At 36.9% G+C, this 24,482-nt stretch overlaps 1 protein-coding gene across 4 annotated transcripts; it reads right to left on the reverse strand.

The window, feature by feature from the left end:
- Positions 1-3,945: 3,945 nt before the first annotated feature.
- Positions 3,946-8,420, reverse strand: LOC122045648. 4 transcript variants are annotated; one of them, XM_042605962.1, is made up of 7 exons: positions 8,284-8,420; positions 8,117-8,209; positions 6,902-6,962; positions 4,954-5,352; positions 4,824-4,884; positions 4,245-4,571; positions 3,946-4,135 (listed from the first exon to the last, which is right to left on the reverse strand). In XM_042605962.1, the coding sequence occupies exons 4-7, from the start codon at positions 5,114-5,116 to the stop codon at positions 4,066-4,068; spliced, it is 621 nt and encodes a 206-aa protein (XP_042461896.1). In that variant the 5' UTR covers positions 5,117-5,352; positions 6,902-6,962; positions 8,117-8,209; positions 8,284-8,420; the 3' UTR covers positions 3,946-4,065. The 4 variants fall into 4 exon arrangements, 3 of the variants coding, with proteins under 3 accessions (XP_042461896.1, XP_042461897.1, XP_042461898.1); XM_042605963.1 differs by having other exon boundaries at positions 4,824-4,881; positions 8,339-8,401; XM_042605964.1 differs by having other exon boundaries at positions 4,244-4,571; positions 8,339-8,401.
- Positions 8,421-24,482: the final 16,062 nt, after the last annotated feature.

Genomic DNA, 24,482 nt, shown 5'->3' on the forward strand with positions numbered 1-24,482 from the left:
TAACATCCTCCGTCTGATAATACGGACCAACTCTGCCTCATACTGAGCTCTATGAGGTCCTAATAATTGGGCCTCCTCAACCTCAACCCAGAGGATGGATGTCCGACAAGGCCTACCTTACAACGCTTCAACGGTGGCATTTGGATAGCCGAATGCAAACCGTTGTTGTAGACGAACTCTACCAATGGCAAATGGTCCTCCCAACTGCCCAAAAAATCCAATACACAAGACTTCAGCAAACCCTCTAGAGTCTGAATGGTTCGCTGTGACTATCCATCTGTTTGAGGATGGAAAATTGTACTGAAACAGAGCTGCGTGCCAAGGTCTGCTGTAGACTCTGTCAAAAAATGAGACGTGAATCGGGGTCTCTATCCGAAATAATAATCAACGGGACACCACGTGATCTAATGATCTCCCGGCAAAACAGATCTACCAAGTGATCCAGGAAATCTGTCCTCCGAATAGCTAAGAAGTGCGCGGATTTGGTTAATTGATCAACGATTACTCAAATCGCGTCTTGGTCTCGTCATGTCCTCGAAAAACTCACCACAAAGTCCATAATAATATGTTCTCATTTCCACTCAGGAATAGAAATCTGCTGAAGTAAGTCGGCAGATCTCAAATGCTCGGCTTTCACTTGCTGACAGCCAAGACATCTAGCTACAAAATCCGCGATGTCATTCTTCATGTCATTCCACCAATAGAAATGCCTCAAATCTCGGTACATGCGGTTCCACCTGAATGGATCGCAAATCGAGAGCGATGAGTCTCATGAAGTAGCTCCTGCAAGACCAGATAAGACTGGGGCACGCATAATCTACCTCGGAAGTATATAATACCCTCCTCGTCTCGTGTGAACTCGGTCTACTGCCCGGAAGCTATCTGACTGCAAATAAACTGCAAATACTGATCAACAGCCTAGGGCTCTTGGATCCTCGTCCTGATCGACGACTGAGCAACCATGGTAACCAGAATACCCTGCTTTGTCCGTCCCCACTCCTCAAGGCACAATTCGGAGAATCCCTAAATCAAGTCTGTGACCACCACTCGGTGGCAAGCTAAAGTCCCTCTGGACTTCCTGCTAAGTGTATCGACAACCACATTAGCTCTCCTCGGGTAATAGCTAATGGTACAATCATAATCCTTCAGAAATTCCATCCATCTCCTCTGTTGGAGGTTAAGTTCCTTCTAAGTAAACAGATATTTGAGACTCTTATGGTCAGTGAGAATCTCAAATGTACCGCCATATAAATAATGTCGTCAAATCTTCATGGCAAAAATAATGGAGACTAGCTCCAAATCATGTACTAGGTAGTTCCTCTCAAGCTCCTCCAACTGCCGAGAAGCATAGGAGACTACCCTCCGTGCTGCAGCAAAACAGCGCACAAATCCTATAGAGATGCATCGGTATAGAGCACGAATCCGTCATCTCCAGAAGGTAAACTAACAATCAGAGCCGACACCAATCTCCGCTTCAGCTTCCGGAAATATCGAGCCAAACAAAGGAAGTTGCGAGCCTCTTATATCGACTCCGTCTACTCCCAACGGTAACAACCTCGATCTCCTGTGGAATCACGGTATACTCCTACTGGTGACCGTGTGTCCAAATCATCATCACATAAGACAATCCAAATAAGCACTACTGATCATCACATATAGATGTTCTCGTCGAAACATCTGTAGATCTAAGCAAAGGTGGTGTACGTGACTCACCGCGGATCCGAAATAGATCACAACATCGTCAACAAAGACAATGGAAACCGATCCAAACATTCTAGGAATACCCAAATCATCGAGTCCATGATAACATCTAGGGCACCTCAAGCACTAATGGTAAAACCAAGACACATAATGTCCGTATCACAGACATTCCTAACAATAAGATCCCCAACAATAAACAGATCTAATCACCAACGATATATAATCACCAAAGAATAGAACCTCCAGTGTGAGAGCAATGATCTATCACACGAAATACCACATATGTGGGAGCAACGCTCTACCACAAGAAATCCTCCATATGTGGGAGCAACGCTCCACCACAAATAATCCAAAATATGTATCCACAATAAATATGGGAGCAATGCTCCGCTACAAACAATCCGCAATATGTAGGAGCAACGCTCCACTACAAAACAATCCCTAAATATGTGGGAATCCAGAATATGTGGAAGCTACGCTCTGCCACAAACGATCTATAACATATGGGAGCTACGCTCTACCACAACAATACATAAGTGCCCAAAGCACCTAACTATCTAGCTAGAGACTGCACGAGATCTCTCTACCACAGATCACTGTAGGTAGCCTAGGGTATAACCACTCAGTAAGCAAATCAAATCCATAGTCAACTCTATCATCCTCCTAGTGGGTCGGTCACCCACTAATGGGAGAATTAGTTGACAGGGTAAAACAACCAATATCATAATGTAGACATTTACCATTCTACATTTAACATAGGTAGAATCATCATGATGCTACCAACCATACATCTGACACATGTGCACACACAACATATGTATGATCGACATAATCCTCCAATTAGTACACACCAAAAATAGTCACATCATAGGTATAAATCACTGTGATACCTCCAACAATGTATACCGAACCCGTGTGCTAATCCCATGTTAAGATACTCGTCACAAATCAGGATCCTACATCACATGTGCAATTTAGCTAATTACATATTTACAAATAGCTAAATCACATTCCGAAATAAATAGCTAACCCCAAATCATTAGTTACCTTTGGTTAATTTCCCTTATTGATCAATTTAGATCTAACCCAACCCTAATTTAATCCATCCAAGTGATTAGATTAAATTAGATCATCAATTAACCTTAATCATTTCACAATCAAATTAGATTAAATAATCTTAACCATTCCACCCCTACTTAGGATTAAATTTAAGCATGAATCACCTCCCCAAAACTCATCCAAATCCGGAGGCTCCAAAATTGACTCATAGTTGGAGATGCTTGCTGCCAGAAATTATAGCCGAAGCAAGGTGAAGTTGTTATCCACCAAATCAGATACCCAAAATCATCCCTGAGTATTGTTTAATCACTCAAATAATTTACTAGGATTGATTGATTACCTCGAGTGTGGCAACAAGGAAGCATTGTGATCGGTAAAGAGGGTTTGAGAGTGTGAGGGCTGGGTGTGCAACAGTTGTACCTGGCTTCCTATAATGCCGGCTATAGTTGAGGTCTATCATCGATGGTCGTGGTACAACTTTGGTGAAGGAGATATAGCGATGGTGGAAGGGGAACTAAGGATCTGCTGGTGATGACCCCTCGGGTGGCAATAGCCACTGCTCTGCCTGGGTTCACAAGCGAGAGGGTCCACACAATGGATTCGAAGATGGAAGAGGGATCGTCAACCTATACTCACAGCGAGGAGTGGCTCGGCACTGTGGCTCATGGCAATTGAGAGAAGAGAAGGATCGGGTGAAGGCTGGTGTCGATGTTGTCGGTTCACTACAACAAAAATCCTCATAGACATCGGTTTTCCACCGGTGTCTATTTCATTTTCGACCGATGTCTATGAAGCCGATGTAAAAGGTCTATCATTTTAGACATCGGGTTAAAACCGGTGTAGTATCACTTAACGACACCGGTGTTCGAATCGGTTATTAACCGATGTAGTATGACTTAACGACACCGTTTCATCAACGGTGTAAAACTGATGTAATATTATATGTCAATAACACCAGTTTTGGCAGCAGTATACGACCGATGTAATATTAGTTAATAACACCGGTTTTGCAGCGGTGGAAAATCGATGTAAAATCAGTATTTTTTAACAACACATTGATTTCCAAAACAATGAATACATTAACAAAAAAAAATACACAAATATTCACAAATTACACAAATATTCTTCATTCAACAATATCCATAAAATACATAAATATTCACAAATTACATAAATAATCTTCTTACAACAGTATCCATAAAATACACAAACATTCTTTTTACATCAAAAGCTAATAGATATCAGAATCAAGGTAGAACATTCTTTTAACAACATATCAAGGTAGAACCGCACTTCAAATGTAATCTAGCATTCATTCAACCCACTCAAACCGTACTTCATCAATTTCAACTCTGGAATACTTGAGATTTGTAAACTGTAAAAACACATAAATAATATATTAGTAAACCAAGACTAAAAATCATAGTTGAAAGAGAGAAGAGAAGTCCGTTTTAGACCAAACAAATGGTATGTTGCAACTTAACTTAAGAAGACCGTTTCCACAACCTCCAGATTCCTTGGGTGGGCAAGGAATGTTGCTTCCATGATTCTTAGCCTTGCTATCAGATTCAACGGTGGATAAAGATGAGTTATCTGGTCGCTCACCTGTGGAACGTCTCCGTCTTTTCCCAACAATTTCTCTGATGACATACTTCTTTGCCCTCTGTCTCCTACCAGCCTTGGAGGAATCAATTGCAGGTGTCTGAGAAGCAGATCCCTTTACTATCTTTCCGTAACAATCTAAGCAAAGTTTGTAAGAGCAATTTGAGCAACTTCTGTGAAAATCCACTAGTGAAGTCCTGCAATAATTACTGGTTCCAAGGGGGAAACAAGAAAAGAAAACAATATCAATCAAGTGAACATTTTAATGCATGATGAGACGATAACAAAGAACAGAATATGACCTAAAAATTAGAACTTGCTAAAGCAAAATAGAGGCACAAGTTTACAAATGACCATTTAAGAAACAGGGTCAGGACACATTATTCAGTTATTATGTCCATGATTTCAGAAACATAGCAAATTATGAAATTCTCATAGGTGTTACAGATGTGAAGACATACCAGTCAACAAGCTCATTGTGAGGCTCATATACTCGAAGAAGTACACCAGAAAAACCACCTTCTGGATGATAGATCGATCAAGAGGATATCTAATTGGAGGAAGAAACTAGGTAATTGTTTTGAAGCTTACCTTGATCTCCTTGCTTTACTTCCAGTTCATTTAATTGGTTCTGATAGATATGTTTCAGCAAGGGAAGCAATTCAGATATCAAGTTATATGTGTGCTCCTTATTATTAAACTTGTTTTGACCATTTGCCAGTTCCTGAAGATGATACAAATTGCATATGCACATAAAATTGTCATAAACACAGTCTAACACCAGACTGGGTTTATGATAATTTTGATAAGTACTATGATTTGGTCACTCCTGATACCAGTCTTGTTAGTCCTGAGACTGATGCTAATCCTAAGACTAAAGAAATTGCAAAAAAGATGATGATAGTGGGTTTATGGTGCATACAGATAAAGCCAGAAAATAGACCTTCAATTAGCATGGTTATCAACATGTTGGAAGGAAACATCATGGACCTGCAAATGCCACCAAAACCAGAATTCAGTTAGAGTGCCATTTGAAGATTATTAAATGATGCAATATTGTTTTTGTTTCCATAGTATTCTGAACAATAAAATAAAATCAAGCCTGTATAACATTTGGCTTGAATGTAATCTGTGATCAAAGTAATTTCTTAATTCTGTTTTGTGTGGTGAGATTATATTGGAAAACAAATATTGTTTAAATGCTTGTTGACCTCATAATGTTGTAAAAGAGTCACAAAAATAATTGTTTATCATATGCCAAGCTAGTAATAGGGAGATATATATTCCCTTTAGCACCCATAACAGTCAACAGGATAAGATAGTCCATTCAGATTAGATAGTCCATTTGAATTTCTGAATTCAAATGTTTCTAATGTGTTATCTTCAATTAATATCAAATCTAGCTGCAATATGAATTATATGGCATGTAGCAAGGTAAATAACTATGAGGTGAAGCTACATAATCAAATACCATATAATTTATTTTTTTCGCTATTAAGTTCAGTTACATAGAACACTTTCATCTATGATGATCACACCATTGATAACCGAGTGTTTATCTATTCTTTTTCAGGGTTGTCCAATTTGGAAAATATAAATCTATCATTCACATCAGTAACTGATGATGGTTTGAGGAAATTGTCAGGATTAACCTCTATTAAATCACTCAATGTGGATTCTCGCCTGATAACAGCTGCAGGGTTAGCCACAATGTCTAGTAAGATCTGTTCAAGTCTTCTATTATTCCCTAATATTTTTTCTCGTTCATTATACATTAATATTTGAACTTACGCTCTCAACTTATGTTAATATGACCAGTAAGACGTGACATTAGTGTTTGCAATTGAGGTTCTCAACTTATGTTCTATAGCTATCGTCTTTAATATAGAATATAAGTAGTAAATTGCATGATTATGTTTCGTAGCTTGTATAAATTACAGGCTGCCCCAAACTTTTTGTGCAACTTCTTTAGTATTTATTCACTATGTTCTCTTTTCTTTTATTATCCTTGTTTTCAAATATCTCATTCTTTTTCTTCTTTTACAGGATCTGCAAACTTTTCAAGGGTAGAAATATGCATCTAAATCTTTATGGGAGTCAAGTGAGACTAAACTTATTTGTAGTTAAAATTCTTCCCTAGACCAAGAATGTTTAGGATCTACTGAAACAGGAATGAAGAGGTCCAGCTAATGGATTCCAAAAATCAGAGAAAATAACAACATTGTAAAACTCATAATCGGGCACGCAAGCTTGAACCCCAAAAGATTTTTTTTCTTCATATGCTGGAAAATTCATTCAGATCTCTTGCTGGAAAGATCAAAACAACTGACTAATTAATTATTAGAATTACTATATCACCCTAGTAATAGCTCCAATAATCAACGAGCTTGTCACTCAATTGGCAAAGTCTTTCCGGATCCGGTCTATCCTAAATCCTAAACCGTATTAGGAACTATTCATATGGATTCAGAAATTCACAAAATCATAATTAACTTGGTCATGAATCGATTTAACAAGAAGGTCAAAAGAAAATACTCACTTAATGATCAAAGCCTTTAAGTTATATATGTAGCGCGTCTAAGAAGCCCAACACACAAATCCTGTAGAAACAACAACAACAAAAAGAGGTAAATTTATAAGCCAGAAAACATGTCATATTAGTGGAAAGAATTAGCATAAACATAAAAGAAACTTGATAGTTGAAGGAATACATAAAACCAACTTAGCAACAAGAAATAACAACTCCTCAATATGGCAAACAAAAATGATAAAATCAACTCAGGATAGTGTTTGAGGAAATTCATCAAACACATTGCATACATCAATCAATTAATACTTACAATCAAGAGATCAAGAAGATGAAACTCTAATATTTTTTAGTCTCCACGTATACTTTATCCAGTATTACATTGGATGTAGTTATGCCAATGACACATTGACAGGTTTATGGCAGACAATTTGAAAAGTTGGACAAGGAAATGTTCCATTTAAGTGAAAAACAGAGGAAATGTGAAGAGGCAGATTTAGTACAATTAAAGATCAATTACAAGATTTGACTAAGTACCGTTGAAAATATACCATGTGACATATCTGAAGTTAACTAAGAATTTAACTTGATAGGCAAATAAATTTTGACAAGGAGGAGCTAAAGACAGAAACACAACCTTTTACACAAAATAGGAAACTACAATAACAGAATAAAGTGGATTTTAGTATGCTCCTTGAATGGAATTACTAAACCTAAACTGGAGGCCATTACAGAAGCAAGCTCTAGAAAATTTTTAAAATTGTTTCCGTGATGAGACACAAGAGCATAATTCGCATCCAAATTCTAGAAATACTATACAAGATAAGAAACAATCCCGTGGCCTGAAATCGCCTTCCTCTTGCAAAAAGGGATAAGGAAGGGATAAAAAAATGCTTTTGAAACTCCCACTTGAGGTCGTCTGGGTTGGTGTATGTGGATGACAAACAACACTGCAACCTTCGGTTTTGACAAAAGTCACATGGTCAAAGTTGCAGACTCATCAATGGAGACTCCAGAACAATGTCCTTAACCTTTTAGATTGTCTTCCCCCTTTATCTGCAACTGAATTTGAGTTACTGAGATCCTTTTGCGTAGTCCTCAACTTGGATGTCCATATTTCTCCCTCATCATCGCCCAAAACAAAACAAACAAAGCACATTTGTGCCACTCCCAAAACCATAGACGGAAGATAAAAGATCAAATCTTTGTAAGACAAGGGTCGATTACCTGTAGTTAAGCCAGGCGTGAAGGACGAAGTGAGCGGCGAACCTCTGGATAGGGGAAAGCGAGTCAAGCCGCGGGATTTTGAGATCGAAGCACCTGTGAATCAAAGGCGAAGAATGTCACAGATAGTAGGACGCCTGGATAGTTACGAATGAGAGAGAGAGTGAGACGTGGGGATGAGCTGATATGGTGAGAGGCGGCGAAAGGAAGAGCTTGAGCACCGACCTTAGCCATAGAAGGAAGATAGAGGCGCAAAGTTGGTAACTCGATGCGGAGGATTAGGGTTTTTTATGGTGGGTGAGGAGAAGCCCAAAAGAAAGCGCGCTAAGAAAGTCCGTCAGAATTTTGGTTCATAGACATCGGATTTTAAAAACCATTGTTAAAATCGGTGTCTATTAACGAAAAAAAGGCACTCATAGACATTGCCTAAAAAACCGATGTCTATGAGCGAAAATCTGCGCTCATAGACACTGATTTTTTGAAAAATTGGTGTAAAATACTCAAAGACATCGATTTTTGCTTAAAACCGTTGTTGTTCCACCGATGTCTATGAGGGTTTTTCTTGTAGTGGTTTGATCCATTGTGAAGAGTCGATGGTGGATCTGTACCGGCTATTAAGAGAGGAGGAGGGAGAGGTCAGCAGTGAGATGTGTTAGATTTTGAGGGATGTCTTAAGGTAACACTACAACAAAAATGGTCTACGACAACGGATATTATCCGTTGTTGTAGGGTCAAAAAATCGTTGTAACTGACAGCATTGTAAAAGGCATTGCCCTACGATAACGGTTTTGAATCCGTTGTCTTTGTAGACATTCGACAATGATTTTTATCCGTTGCTGTTTATATGCTCAAAATTTTTTCCCCTATACGATAACGTTTTAAAACCGTTGTAGTAGATAATTTTGACAACAGATATAAACCGTTGTGGTAGACCCTTTTTACAACAGATATAAATCATTGTGGTAGATATAAACTGTTGTGGCAGACCCTTTTTACAACAGATATAAATCATTGTGGTAGATAATATTTACTCATTTTGGATTTTACAATAGTTTATAACTGTTGTAGTATATAATTTTAATATGTTTTACAATGGATATAACCGTTGTCTTTTATCACTTTTCACAAAAAAATTCCGTTATGGTTACGTATTTTTTACAACGTTTCTAATCGTTGTCTTTAATGTTCATGTTGTAACATGATAATACCAAACAACAAATATGTTTTTAATATAAGCAAACCACCAATACAAAACTAAATATTTACTACATTAAATCCAAAATAAACATCCATAAATCATCTTGTAGCCACACATATACAAAATATACAAAATGAGTTGTACTCATCAAACTTAGTAGTATCAAACCATAAATCACATGTTTTCCATTACTGTTCTCTATATGTCTTTCACACATTAGCAAGGCAATCTATAACCTAACAAAGCTCACTCCTTGCATCTAAAATCTCAATCCTCAAGAATTGCCCGAGTTACGTACCTGCAAGAGAAAAATTAAACAAAACTTATCAAAGAAAAATATAAAATATAAGAAAAAAGAGAATTGTAGTAAGTACTACATGAACTGTAACCAGAGAATAAATATTTCGCATAGCTCTAATATCTAGACATGAGAGAAGGATTTCTAGAATTCCAGGACAACACTCAATGTTTGCAAAATGGAAGAGAAAAATCTACATAAAATCTACATAAAATATAAAGCAATTCCAGGACAACACTTAATTCCAGAATTCCAAATTTAGATTTATTTATATAAATCTACATAAAATACAAGCAATATAACCAACTTATAGTCTAAGAAATAAAACTTATGCAATACAAGCAATTTAACCAACTTAGATTAGTCTTGGTAACTTCCATTAGAAAACTTATGCACGTAGCTTTAAATTCACAAAATAAGTTTACTCTGCTAGTGCCTATCTATTAGATCAATGAATTTCATTAACCTTGCCATTGAGTTTATAAATAATCAGTCAAGAACATTCTTAAAAGATACTCGTGGTAATAAGAAATCAACTAAACCTGCGAAAAATGCATCTAAACCTGGAGCCTGCAGGAGGTCATAACAAATCAACTATTCAAATATCTATTTAGGATGAGAACTTGCTGAGTTATAAGTAGGATTGACAAAATGACAAGAACTTGTCTAGACAAATGTTGAAAACAGACAAGGAATTTGATATATGCTTTGTTCCTGGAAAAATATTTTTATATACAAAACATGTAATTTCAGTCAACATGCTATAGACTCCATCTACTAACTCAGCTGAATTTAATCACTATATGATGAGCTTATTTCCCGGAGGTAAAGTTTAATAGACAAAACAAAAACAAAATTATAAGGACACCATGACAATACCTATAACTAAATTCACAAAATGTTCAATCAGCAAGATAACACATGGATGTATATTAGATATTGACATATCAAAGCAAAATATGAGAACAAAGAGAGGCAATAAATTATTGGGCAAAGAAGTTAGCTAGCAGTGAACAAAACAAATTATTGGCACTAAGGAATCAAAATCAATAAGTCATGGAGTCATAAACAAACTGTTTCGAATTGATACACACTTCGCCACACAATGATACTTGGACAATTCCTTCGTGCCTTTTTAAAAAAAAAAACACTTGGATCCCAACTAAAACCTGACCTCCCTATCAATCACCTTTAAACCTTTTATAGAAAGTGACATAAGCAACTACCATGTGCACTACATTTATACTTCAACAGTGAGGGAGTTAGGCTTAATGGTCTAAAACTAGGAACTAATGTAATAAAAACTAGCAGTAGATCCAGGAACTAAAGATAAGCAGAATTTAGAACTGATTTTAAAATGAGAGTGGGATAAAAAGAAAACCATCAACCCATAGAATTTACAAAATAATTCAGAATGATACCAAATGAAGTTCAACCATCTTTTGAAGTCTAGTAATTTATACCTAGTAATGAATATAGTCTAGTACGCAATCCACCCATTTGGATCGCACTTCGTCAATTTCTTCGTTAGAGTAAATTATTTCCATGAACTGTTAAGAAACCTAGATTATATTAGTAAAAAAAACCAGTAATGAAGAAGTAAAATCAAATAAAAGAAATTATTTGAGAAAATTGAGAATTGTCAAATATTACCATTGAGATAAGTGAATCCTTCGCGCTGGTAGCATTTCCTTCAATAATTTCTCTCATAAATTTCATCACATAAAACCTACATTGTTTCGCATCAGGTTGTCGAGGACCCCATGTTAACAAAAAATTGTCAATGAATAATGCACATTTAAATATTTTTTAATTAATCACAAGTAGACATATGTGTGTATATATAATATACAAACCTTTACAACTTCCCATGTAGGCTTCTTTTTCCCTTTCCTTTCTTTGTTCGAATTAAACAATTTCAAGCTCCTTCATACAACAAGAGTTGACATATGAGTAATAAATTAAATACTTAATTAAAAAAAAATATGTACTCACATATCCACTACATATTTCCAGTCCTCATAACGATTGCAATGATTAAGTGAATCGAACAAATAAATCATCTCCACATAAGGGTCGATGACAGTCAAAATCCAATGACAACTATGCATAAAACAGATAGTCAATGCATAAATTCAACAAAATTGTCGAAAAAAATCTATTAGAAATAAAATTGTAATATTTATTTACCCAACATTGTGTGGTGCCAAAACTAGTTGATTTCTTACTGCACCACTCATCCTATCAGCCAAAACAATTGCCCAGCTATTCAAGTATCCAATCTTTTCATTTTTGTCCAGTTTGGATACATATGGTATTACTGGGTGGGTTTGTGGATCCACAAATCTGAACTTATCGACCTTGTTTTCTTTTTTCATCTTTTTGAAGAGAAACCTTCCATTCAAGCAAAGTAATGTTACTATGTTAAACAAATAAAAAGAAAAAAATTCGAGTGATGTGAAAACTTACCACATGTAAGCAACTAGACAATTAACAGATATTGGCTCCAACTCATAAAAAGGTGTGATGTCTTCAATGTTCACAAGCAGTTCATACTCATTGTCAAAGAAATCATGATAAAAAATAATTGATATATTTTTTTTCGAGCTGTCCAAAACACGCTTAGAGTAATAGTACAATAAATGTAATGACCGTGGGACATTTGATGGCAAGACAGGATTACTTTTTGCCACGACACTTTTCTTCCTTTGAGGCTTCTACAAATTACAAATATAAACATGTTAGTGGAAAGTTCTATCTCTTATGTTCAGCATCTTTCTAAACAACCCTTTAATTGGGGTTCAATTTCCATCAATGTTCTTGTTCATGCATGCAACCTCAAAGTATAGATTACATGTGTGTGCTAGCTCTTATATATCTTGTATTATTAAATTTTATCCAACAAATACGTACAACCTTGAATCAAAATCTAAGAAGGTTTAGTTGGAAAAATCCAGCTAAACAACTATGCCAAGCAAATGAGAAAAAACCCAGAAAAATATACACTGAACAAATTAGAAGCTGGAAATTTGTGGTTGCTGAAACGAGTCCACAAATAATCCCAATGAAGATTTAATAATGTGTGGACAGTGTGGTTCCCGAATGAGTAGGAAATTTACCTAATTTTTCATCACTACCCAACGTGCAGGCCAAGCAACATGGGCCCCTATAGCATCACCAATAGTATCACATTCATTTGGAATGGGAAAGGGCAACCTTGTTGAATTCTCCATAGCCTCATCAATCGAGACATGCATGCAATTCATGGGTAACGGGACACCATGAAGTAATTTTCCATCCCCATTGACATGAACAACCGTACCATAGGCCACAACGTTGGACTTCAATTCCAGTGACAATGCAACTAGCATACCCTAGAAGACAATCAATCATGTCATAAATTGATGCACTCATTATTGCAATAATATTAAGTATCCACAATTAAATACATATATACCTGCAAAAACTCAGTCTTGCTTAAAACTTGCATGTCATCATCATTCAAAATTTTATAAAATGGGATACTCTTCTCTAGTTTGATCTTATCCTCACTCGTGGTTGGCAACTTCACCGAGCAACTACGTTTCTCCTCAAACTCAAAGTCGCATGCACCCTTTTTGAACATTTCTTCAAGTTTCTGTATGCGTGCATCTTGATCTACTATGCATGCACTTTGTTCTGAGATTAGCTTCTTTGCCTCTAACAACTCCTTTTGATGACGAAGGATTAAGTCACCATCTTCAAGAGGACTATTCCAGATTTTGTCAACGTTAAAATAGAGAGTTGGAGTGATATGACCTCCAATACCCCTCACACGCCCAACATGTTCTTCAGAATCTAGTGCATTTGTGATGATATCTTTCCTAGCCCCTTTAAACTGTAGCTTCCCCTCCCTTTTTTGTTGCATGTAATCATCCTGACATGCCCAAACAAACAAAATAGTTACTAACAACAAAATTAATCAATAAAAAATAGTTATTCTTTCATGTATCGCATATAATCTTTTTTGCTGTCATTTTGAGATCATCGCCTTTAAATTCACTCTCCTTATTGGTCCGTCCTCTCTTCCAAATAATAGCTCAATTTATATCATCATCTGTTGGCGCTACTCAGAATTCTGTTATGTTTCCCCTGTATAAAAATGTGTACAAGCACAGAACTTTTCCTAGCAATCCATGCGCTTTTCAGAAGTTAAACTTGGATTGCAAATGAAACTTAACATTATTAATCCAAGTTCAATCCATGTGTTCATCAAAAGTTAAACCATATTACAGAAGTTGATTAAATATCTATTTCAAGGATTGACTTCCAGGTCGTTGGCGAGGCACTCGACCTTCTTGGATATGGGGTAACGCCTGACATTCTACCCTTACCTCATAAAGGACAGACGTTACCCTTAATCTGTACATCTTAATTTTTTTGGCATTCTTACACATTATGTACCGCTCATCCCATAGGTCTACTCTAACTTGTTCGACTTATAGGACATGACCTGGAGCCGAGCAAAGATGCACGGCCGTGTGAATCCACACGACCATGCCCCCTTGGCCGAGAGAGAGAGGTACATGGCCATGTGAATCCACACGGCCGTGCCCCCTTGGCCGAGGGGAAGAAGTGAACGACCGTGTGAATCCCCACGACCATGTCACCTTGGCAGAGAGGAAGGGGTGCACGGCCGTGTAAATCCACACGGTTGTGTCCCCCTGGGCCGAGAAGAAGAGGTGCACGACCGTGTGAATCCACACGACCGTGTCACCTTGGCCGAGAGCAGGGAGTAGGGGACAGTGTGAGTCCGCACGGCCGTGACACGGGCCGTGTGGAGGTCACCCCGGCTACATAAATTGGTTTGTTCTCCCCTGCGCGGACACCCTAAAGTTCCCTTCGTTGCCACTCTAATTACTGTCAAACTAATAACTTTATCCTAGGCCATTAGTGAGAGTATTTTAGGTAGAACGAAAAGAAGAAAGTGCTTTAACATCCAGTTCCAACATGTTTTATACAATAACAAGTTCCCCAATCTCCTTCCACTGTTCCGTCACACACACACAATGCACCGCTCCTGCTGCCTCCTCCTACTCGAGCTTTCCTTTACCTTTATCTGCAGTATAAGAAAATATAAATCTATAAGCGAATGCTTAGTAAGTACAGTCTACTCACAAAACCAGCATTAAACAAGAATAGACTTTTCAAATCTGTTTGGGAAAAACACAGAACTCATGCTTGGCAATAATTCACGTTAAAACGCATAATTCAGAATATGTGCATGACATGCATTTTTAAACAGGTTTATCATGCAAAACATCAACCTAAAACCATGCTAGTAATGAATTGAAAACAAGAAATCTTGGCATATTATTGAGTTCATCAATGTTGCACTTTATAACTCAAGTTCTCAACCTTAGGAAACTTCTACTAAGATAAACCATAAAGTTTGAAAACTTTATATTACATAATTAATGAAAATAATAATCAACTTGCTTGGGTCCGACATTGTACCACTTTACGCGGATCCTTAATAAGATCCGAGGTAGCTAATTCCGAACCTATCAAGGTACTACTATGCGATCTAGGGGCCTAGGAGCGATCTAGGAGCCCGCCCATGGACCTTGTGTCCAGTACATGCCTTTCTAAAGTAACATACTTTCTTTTAACTATTGATTTCTTGTACTTGCTTGTCATTTAAACAAACACCTTATGTGCTGTAACGCCCACCCTTCTTACCTAAGGGCGGCGCTACGTTCTTATACTACTTACGTACATGTTTTACTATAACAGCGGAAGAATAAAAACTTTAAAGAATTTAATTAAGCATAATATCACATATTCTGATTTGTTCAAATGTGCATATATTGAACTTATAACTAAAAATATTAATTTGTCCGAATCGTCCTAGCCGAGCCACCACCACACACATCACTATCTGCTCCTCCTGCTGCTCCGTTGTTCACCCAGCTTTCTCTTTTATCTGCGGTACAAGGAAAGTAAGCTATGAGCACTCATGGCTCAGTAAGTTCCTTTCCTACTCACTAAAACCGAGAATCATCGTATATCAAGAATGGATCAACATATCATCGTCTCAACTAATCATAACATAACATATCATTCTATTCAAACATATCATGCATATTTCTTATTCACATATCATTTCATAGAAGCATGAATATCATATCATAAAACAAATAAATCACAAGCATAAGACATACAAGGGCATCATATTCATATAATATCACATGACATTATATCATATCATCATATAATTCAAGCACATATGAATGTAGGCAATGCATCGTGAATTTGAAAACTTATACTTAATAGTGCTTGAAATTAATATCATCATCATTTGGGATCTCGGTTTGTACCACATACATAATGCGTAGGTCCAAGGTAGCAAGTCTTGAGCCCTACCATGCATACATACTAGGCCCGAGTCTTACTCCATCGACCTAGGGCACTCAAAGGCCCATTACTGACGAGGCCCGAGTCTTACTCCATCGACCCCGGGGCGTTTACTGAGCCCACCCTTGGTACAAACCATAAAAATAACTTATCATGTATAACTATCATATCATGTCCTTAACAATCTTTCATGCATTTATTCTTTTTTTCATTTCTTTTCATTATGTATAGCATTTTCTATGCTATCACATATCATAACATAACTTCATTTCTTTTCATTATGTATAGCATTTTCTATGCTATAACACATCATGGCATATTTCATAATATAACTTCATTATGCATATCATTTCGTAACTAAAGCAATCATGCATTCTAACTTATTATCATATCATTTTCATACAGCATGGCATAGACATATTTAATTTTTGTTCTAGGGTTTCTAGGGCATCTATCCCTTCATGGCCGAACACATAATGATTCATTTAGGTCATACAAACATGTATCACATTCACACATTATCAAGTTTTCATAAGAAGTACTTTTAACCCCTTAGGTTTCATTTCCAAGGCCTCTAGGTCCTTTAAACCTTACTTGGCCGAAATTCATAGAATATAAACTTCCTTTAAGTGGCCTAAAGCATGGGAAACCTAAGTAAATTTCATAGCAAGATTTACTAAGAACATCATACACAAAGTTGGATCATAAACAAGCTAGGACTCTTGTGATCTTACATGTCATAAATCATGTAACTAATTTTCTACATTCCAATTAAACATGAGAGCATTAATCATCTTTCATAACATAATATCACAGAGGTCATTGAGCATATTAGAATTTTGTTTAAGCTTCTCTAAACCATCACCTTACCATGGCCGAAATATTAAGAGTAAGGTTCATGAGTTTCTTTCAACATACAAGTATACAACTCTTAAGAACTTTATATCATGTCATATAAGCATAGTTATTTTAAATTCAAGGTCCTCCTAACCCTAAATTCTTTCTTGGCCGAAACATGAGAGTGGGGTTCTTTTGGTTCCAATCAACTTCCGAGCAAGAAAACCATAGGAAGGTCCTTAGCATTTCATAGAGGGAACCTTGCACTAGTTTGGTTAGACAATAATTTTCCTAACCTATTTACAATATTTTTGATTGAAATTCTAGGGTTACATACACCTCTGATCATGCATCATATATGTATAAAAACATAGGGGAAAACTTTCTTTCAAGGCATAGAAAAAGAATCCGAAAATCACATGAAAGCCTTGTACCGCAGGTGAGGGGAAGCTTACCTTCTTTGCTTAAGTTTCCTAGAGTTGAGAACTTGCTTGTGGACCTTTCTTCCTTGCTTGCTTTGCTCGGCACCAATGGAGGAAGAAGTGGCTAGGTCTTTTGGTGGAGAGGAGGAGGAAGAAGAGGAGGCTTCTTCCTCTTGTGTTGCTCGGCAACAAAAAGAAAGAAAGAAGGGGAGAGTTGTTGCTCTCGGCAACAAGAGGAAAGAGGGAGGAGAGTGCTCGGCACAAATGGAGGAGAGGAGGAGAGTGAGTTGAGGATGAAGCCCTCCATGCCTATTTATACTAAAGTGAAGGGAGGAAAACTTGACTTGATTCATCCTCCTCATTTACTTCTCCTCTTAATGAGAAAGAATATGCTAGAGAAATGCTTCTTGAGTTTCTCTCTTTTCTTTCTCTTAATTTCTCTCCTTTCTTTCCTTTAATTATAATTCCCATCTCTCCTCTTACAATATTCACTCCTATCACACTTGGTTAACACATGCATGCATCCACAAGAGAACCAAGGATCAAATCCTTCTCCTAACATATTTTTGTACAAAATAATTCATGTATATGCATTATGCATAAATATTTCATACATGCATATATACTATCTCATATTTCTTTTTTTTACATTAATTCCTTGCATTATAAATCATGTATAGAACTTTATATTCTCAACTTTATTTTCTTTCATAAAGTTTTTAATCATCTAAATCCTTCCCATCGTAACATTCAACGTAGACTATCTACACATTCTTTTCATTACATTCGTACTCTCATTGCCCTTACTTTATCTAGGCTTTCTAGGGGTGTTACATGTGCGCTTAATTCCCCCACACTTATAGGGAAGCACTTTAGGCACTTGATTATACTCCTTAGTCCTAAAACTTAATGGGGAGTAAATCAAGATGATCTAAACATGCTCTTAATCTCATACTTAGAGGGCATCTTACATATCATAGCATCCATCTCCTTTAACACGCAATAAGCATATCATAACGTGCATCTTCCTTAACATGCTTAAAACATATCGTAACATGCATTATCGAAGCTACTCATACTGCAGGTAAGAGATACTTACCTCCTTTCGATATATATTACTATTATTGGGTGAAGAAAACACAACCCTCACTATTATGCCTTAATCTCCAAGACACCCTTCCCGCGCGTCCTAATCCTTGTGAAATCTCTTCTCCTAGATTCTCCCCTTGAAGGACTTAGCACCTTGGAACCCTAGGGTTCTTGGCCAAAAACTAAAGAAAAGAGAGGGAAGGATGTTTTCGCTAGGGAGGAGAAGAGAAAATGAATCGTTAGGTTTTTTTCTCTTCCCTTCCCTTTTTATACTAAGTGAAAGTTGAGGCATCTTTTCTCCCAACATTATCATATAATGGATAGCTTCCTATTTCCAATGTGATGCTTTACCACCACTTAATGGCTACTTAAACCAATCTCAAATAAGAGGTCAAGGGTTCAAATCCAAGCCCGAGTCATATATATATATATATATTTTCTCTTCTTCTATTTATTTTTTTCTCTTTTTGGAGGTAAAAAAATTTACGGGTGTTACAATCTCCATACCTTATAAAAAGTTCATCCTCGAACTTAGAACAAGTGTGGATACTTTCGTCTCATATCATCCTCGCATTCCCATGTTGCCTCTTCATACTGTTGACTTTGCCACAACACTTTCACTAACGATATTTCTTTGTTCCTCAGCTTCTTAACTTCTCAATCTATTATCTGAATATGTCGACTTTCATAACTGAGATCCTCTTGAACCTATATCGTCTGTGGCTCAATCACTTTCTTTGCATTAGGAACATGCTTTTTCAACATTGAGACATGAAATACATTATGAATGGCTGACATTTCTTGTGGTAGTTCCAGCTTATAAGCTACCTTGCCAACCCTTCTAGTGATCCGGTATGACCCCATATAACGTGGACTCAACTTTCCTTTCTTTCCAAACTGTATCACTCCTTTCATAGGTGCTACTTTAAGGAACACTGAGTCTCCAACCTCAAATTCTAGCGGTCTACGATGCACATCCGCATAGCTCTTCTGCCGGCTCTGAGCAGTTTCTATTCTCTGGCGAATGCTTTGAATGGCTTTGGTGGTGTCCTCGATAAGATCTGTCTGGAGTCCCATTTCTTTCTTTTCACCACCTTCGTACTAGCAAATAGGAGATCTACATCTCCTCCCATATAGAGCCTCGTAGGGTGCCATTTCGATAGTAGCTTGATAACTATTATTATGTGCGAATTCTGCTAAGCATAGGTATCGACACCGACTCCCTTTGAAATCTAAGGCACAAGCTTGTATCATATCCTCTAGAACTTGATTTACTCGTTCTGTTTGCCCATTAGTTTGAGGATGAAATGCAGTGCTAAACCATAGCTTAGTGCCAAGAGCCCTCTGAACACACTCCCAGAAGTGTGAAGTAAAACGACCATCTCTATCAGAAATTATGGTCTTGGGAACTCCATACAATCTGATGACCTCTTTAACGTACAATTACGCTAGCTGTTCAATAGAGTAGGATATTCTGATTGTTAGAGTGTATACTAAAAGCCTAGCTTTTGTAAACATTTATTTGTTGAAATAAAAGAATCACATTGGTCAATATCTATATTTATTTATTAAATATAATTATTCAATTAATTTATATAGTAGACAACATGAAGTGTGGTGTCACACTCAGAAGATCATGTTGTCGGTTCTCTATAAATTATAAACAGTTGCTCGTGACTAAGATGGAAAGGAACAAACCATCAGAATAGTCATAGTGTAATTAAGTATTAGTTTATCTTGACTAATAAATTACACTGATACACTTTAAGTGTATTGAGTAGGATCATTTAGGTAAGTTCTTTTTATACTGACTTAGTAAAAGAACTAGACCTTAGTTATTATGGAAGTGTGTGCTCTTAATCCTAATATAATAACAAGTACATATATTTAATATTTATTTCTTTGACTTATCAAAGGGTGAGGTTTAGCTTGATAAATCAATATGCCCGATAAGTTGGGAAATGATATTGCTTATAGTGTGTGTTGTTGATTATAGAAGGAATCTGTGTCCTAGTTATCTAGGTTGAGAATGTCCCCAAGAGGAGCTCATAAGGATTGCCATGTTAAAACCTGCAGGTGGACCTAGTCCTACATGACAATAAAGTTGAGTGGTACTACTCTTAGAGCTAGATATTAATTAAGTGAGTTGTCAGTAACTTACTTAATTAGTGAACATTCGTAATCTTAAACACAGAGAGACTAACACACTCATGATAAGAAGGAGCCCATAATGTAATTTGGGATTGGTGCGGTAGTGCGGTAATAACTCTCTAGTGGAATGAGTTATTATTGATGAACTTGAGTTGTGTGTTCGGGGCGAACACGGGATACTCAAGCTCATCGGAAGGCCAAAACTAATTTCTCCTCTAGGTCCCTGTCGTAGTCTCATTATAACCTCAAGTCCATCCAAATGTAAGGCTCTTCTTGGTGTCCAAGAAGTGGCCCGGTCCAATGCTTGGTGACCAAGCAAGGGCCGGCCACATCCTCTCCTATAGGGGCCGGCCCTTTGCTTGGTGACCAAGCATGAATGGGCCGGCCACATTATTCAAACAAGGAGGGTTGTTTTTGAATTTTTAAAATCTTCTCTTTGTAGAAAACTATAAGTTTTAAAAGAGAGATTTTAATTTTTTAAAAACTTTCCTTATTTGAATTTGGCCACATGTTTTAATAGAGAGTTTTAAAAGTTTTAAAACTTTCCTTTTTTAACCATCCTCATGGTTTAAGAAAAAAAGGGAGATAAGTTTTAAAATTAAAATTTTCTATCATCATGTTAAAAAAGGAAATTTTATAAGAGAGTTTTTAAATTTAAAACATGGTTTTAATTTTTAGAAACTTTCCTTTTTTAACTCCTACTTTAAGAAAGAGAGCTTGTAAAATTTTATAAGAGTTTTTTCTCTTGTAAAATTTTATAAAAAAAATTATTATTCCTTTCCTAAATATGGTGGCAGGCCACCTTGCTTGGTGCCCAAGCAAGGGTCCGGCCAAACTTAATCCTAAACCATATAGGATTGATCACAACCATTGATTGGTGATTGATTGAATCAAGAGGAAAGAAAAGGAAAAATAAAAAGGGAAAAGGAAAAACTCTTAGATGATTTTATTTTTTGTAAAAGGTTTTTCCTTATTTGCCTTGGGCAAGTAATATAAAAGAAGGGGTGAGGGGGCTTCATGGGATACAACTCTTATTCTATTGCTTGGAGGTCTTTTGGTGGCCGGCCCTCTCCCTTCTCCCTTTCCCTTTGCTCTCTTCTCCTTGGTGGTGGTGGTGGCCGAATCTTAGAGGAAGAGGAAGGACTCTTTTGGGTGGTGTTCATCTTGGAGGATCGTCGCCCACACGACGTCCAAGGTGAGGCGAGAAATACGGCAGAAGATCTCGAGGTCATTAGTTTACAAAGAGAAGGTATAACTAGTAATTTTCTTCCGCATCATACTAGTTATTTTCTTTGTAAGAATTCTAAATACAAGAGGCAATTAGATCTAGTTTATCGAATTTATTTTTTGATTTTGTGTTTTCTTCTTTTTCAAATTTGTGATTCGATTGTTCTTTTTGGTTAACCTAGAGTTATTTAAGGAAATAAATATTAGCTTTCCATAAAAGGCTTTGCCTAGGCGGTGGTGGTTGCTCCCATATCCAAGAAGGCCATGTGCCTCGCCATGCAGTCCTGGAAGCCAATTTTGGAAATTAATATTTATGAAATTAATAACTTAGGTAGATTTGAATCAATAGTGTTAAGTTCCGCTTGCGATTCAAATCTAAATCATTAAAAACAGATAAGTTAAATTTGGAATCAATGATGTTAAGTTCCGTCTGCGATTCCTTATTTAACTTCTAAAGAACACAATAGGTTATTTAAGGAAAGGTTCGAAATTTGTACAAAAAATTTTGTACAGTGGAACCGGTACGTTTTCTTAGGATTAACCAACAATTGGTATCAGGGCTAGGGTTTGCCTCTGTGTATTTTTAGAATTCAAATAAGTTATGCACATGTCATACATAATTTAGGCAGAAAAATAGTAGGATGTGCTAACTCTTTGGTTGCAGGCTCCAACTATTATGACTTATTGATATTATGTGTGATTAGACCCTTGAACATGTCAAGGGCATTATTTGTGTGCATAATTGTATGTATAAAATATAGCAGGAGCTGTATTATTTTTAGAATTTTATTTTTCGATCTAGATTACATGTACGTTCCCTCGAGAAATATAGGACCGATATATGTAAAATTCTATTCTTGTCGCGAATCGGATTCTTGCGAGGCGTGGTACTTTTGGAGCACCAGAAGTGCAGCGGAATAAGAGGCAAGATGGATGCGACGACTCGACCCGATGGCGGTGGCTAAAGATGGCAGCAGCTAGGGTTGAAGCATAATGAAGACAGTGATGGAAAAAGCCATAATAGTTGGAAAATTAATTTCCAAATTTATTACTTTTATTTTCTGTAATGTTTATATGCATGTGATGTATGCTAGGATAGTCTAAAATTCCTCATTTTAAATAACTAAGTGGGAGAGAGATTTATTTTAATAAATTCTACGGTCTCCATTTCTGGTTTGTAAGTGATGCAAGCAAACTTGCGCGTTGGCTCTGAGTGCCTTCCTCCATATCAGATGAGTTTGTTTGCGGATCACTAGATCAAACTTCCATTTAGGATGACTATAGGAAATTAATTAAGAGCGTGTGATCTTCCCCATCGGAAGGGGCACAATCTTATTAATGGACTTAGTGTTAAGTAATGGTACACACTTAGGCACGTCTAATAGTATCCTCCCCATCGGAGTTACTGCTATTATTTGTGTGACCGAAGGAAACCAACTATTAATTTTATTTGTCAAAAAGTTAGGTTGACAAGATAATAAAATTAATGGGTTACACCCTCCTTTTACAAATGATGAATTTGTATATGTCCACACTATCGTGGCATACAAAATTCACGATATTTTGAGGTGTTGGTTAATTTAAAATAGTATTGTTCGAGGAATCAATATTATTCTAAATTTAGAGTCTTGACCAAAGTTATTTTTGTGATTCTTAGGATGATTTTCAACCCACTGGCCATTATACTGAAAGAGAACAAACTTACTGGTCCCAACTATATTGATTGGAAAAGAAACCTGAACATTGTCCTTACTGCAAAAAGCTATAAGTTTGTACTGACTGAGGCTTGCCCTGATGCACCGACAGTGACTCTACCCCAGAGGAGATTGAGTATCATAAGAAATGGGTAAAAGCTGATGAGATGACGCGGTGTTACATTTTGGCATCTATGTCAAATGTATTGCAACATCAGCATCAAGATTTACCAACAACTTATGATATAATGAACAATCTCAAAGAACTCTTTGGGCACCAGAGTCAGATTGCTAGACAAGAGGCAATGAGAAAGCTAATGACAGCCACCATGTCTGAGGGGACAGCTGTAAGGGATCATATCCTCAAAATGATGGCTTATCTAAATGAAATACAAGTCCTTGGAGGAGAAATCGATGGGGAAACCTAGGTCAATATAATTCTCCAAACGCTACCCAGAAGTTTTGAGCAGTTCCGCCTAAACTATAACATGAACAAAAGAGAGTATACGTTGGCGGAACTTCTGACAGAACTACAGGTAGCAGAAGGTATATTTCGTCAAAGTTCTCAGATTCACTATGCTGAAAATGGTTCTACTTCTAAGACGAAAGGCAAGAAGAAGAAGAAACAAGTCTTTTCAGTGAAGAGAGTGAATAAACCTCAGGGACAAAAAGCTGGAATGAAGAAGCCGAAAGGCAAGTGTTTCATTTGCAAGCAGACAGGGCATTGGAAGGCGGACTGTTTTCGTTGGAATCAGAATAATAAAGGTATATCTCATACTCTTGTTGAAATATGTTTAGCGGTGTTATCTACCAGCACCTGGTGTGTAGATACAGGAGCCACTGATCATGTCTGCAATTCCTTGCAGGGGTTCCAGGAAAGCCGACAACTAAATGAAGGAGAGATTACCGTCTCATGGGCAATGCTACTAAGGTGGCGGCTATTGCAGTGGGAGACGTCTACTTTTCTTTTAATAGGAATAGAAATTTGGTTTTAAGAAATTGTCTTTATGTACCTAGTTTTAGAAAGAATTTAATTTCAGTTTCTAAACTGTATTTG

The sequence above is a fragment of the Zingiber officinale genome, chromosome 2B (assembly GCF_018446385.1).
Source record: "Zingiber officinale cultivar Zhangliang chromosome 2B, Zo_v1.1, whole genome shotgun sequence".
Classification (NCBI taxonomy): Eukaryota; Viridiplantae; Streptophyta; class Magnoliopsida; order Zingiberales; family Zingiberaceae; genus Zingiber; species Zingiber officinale.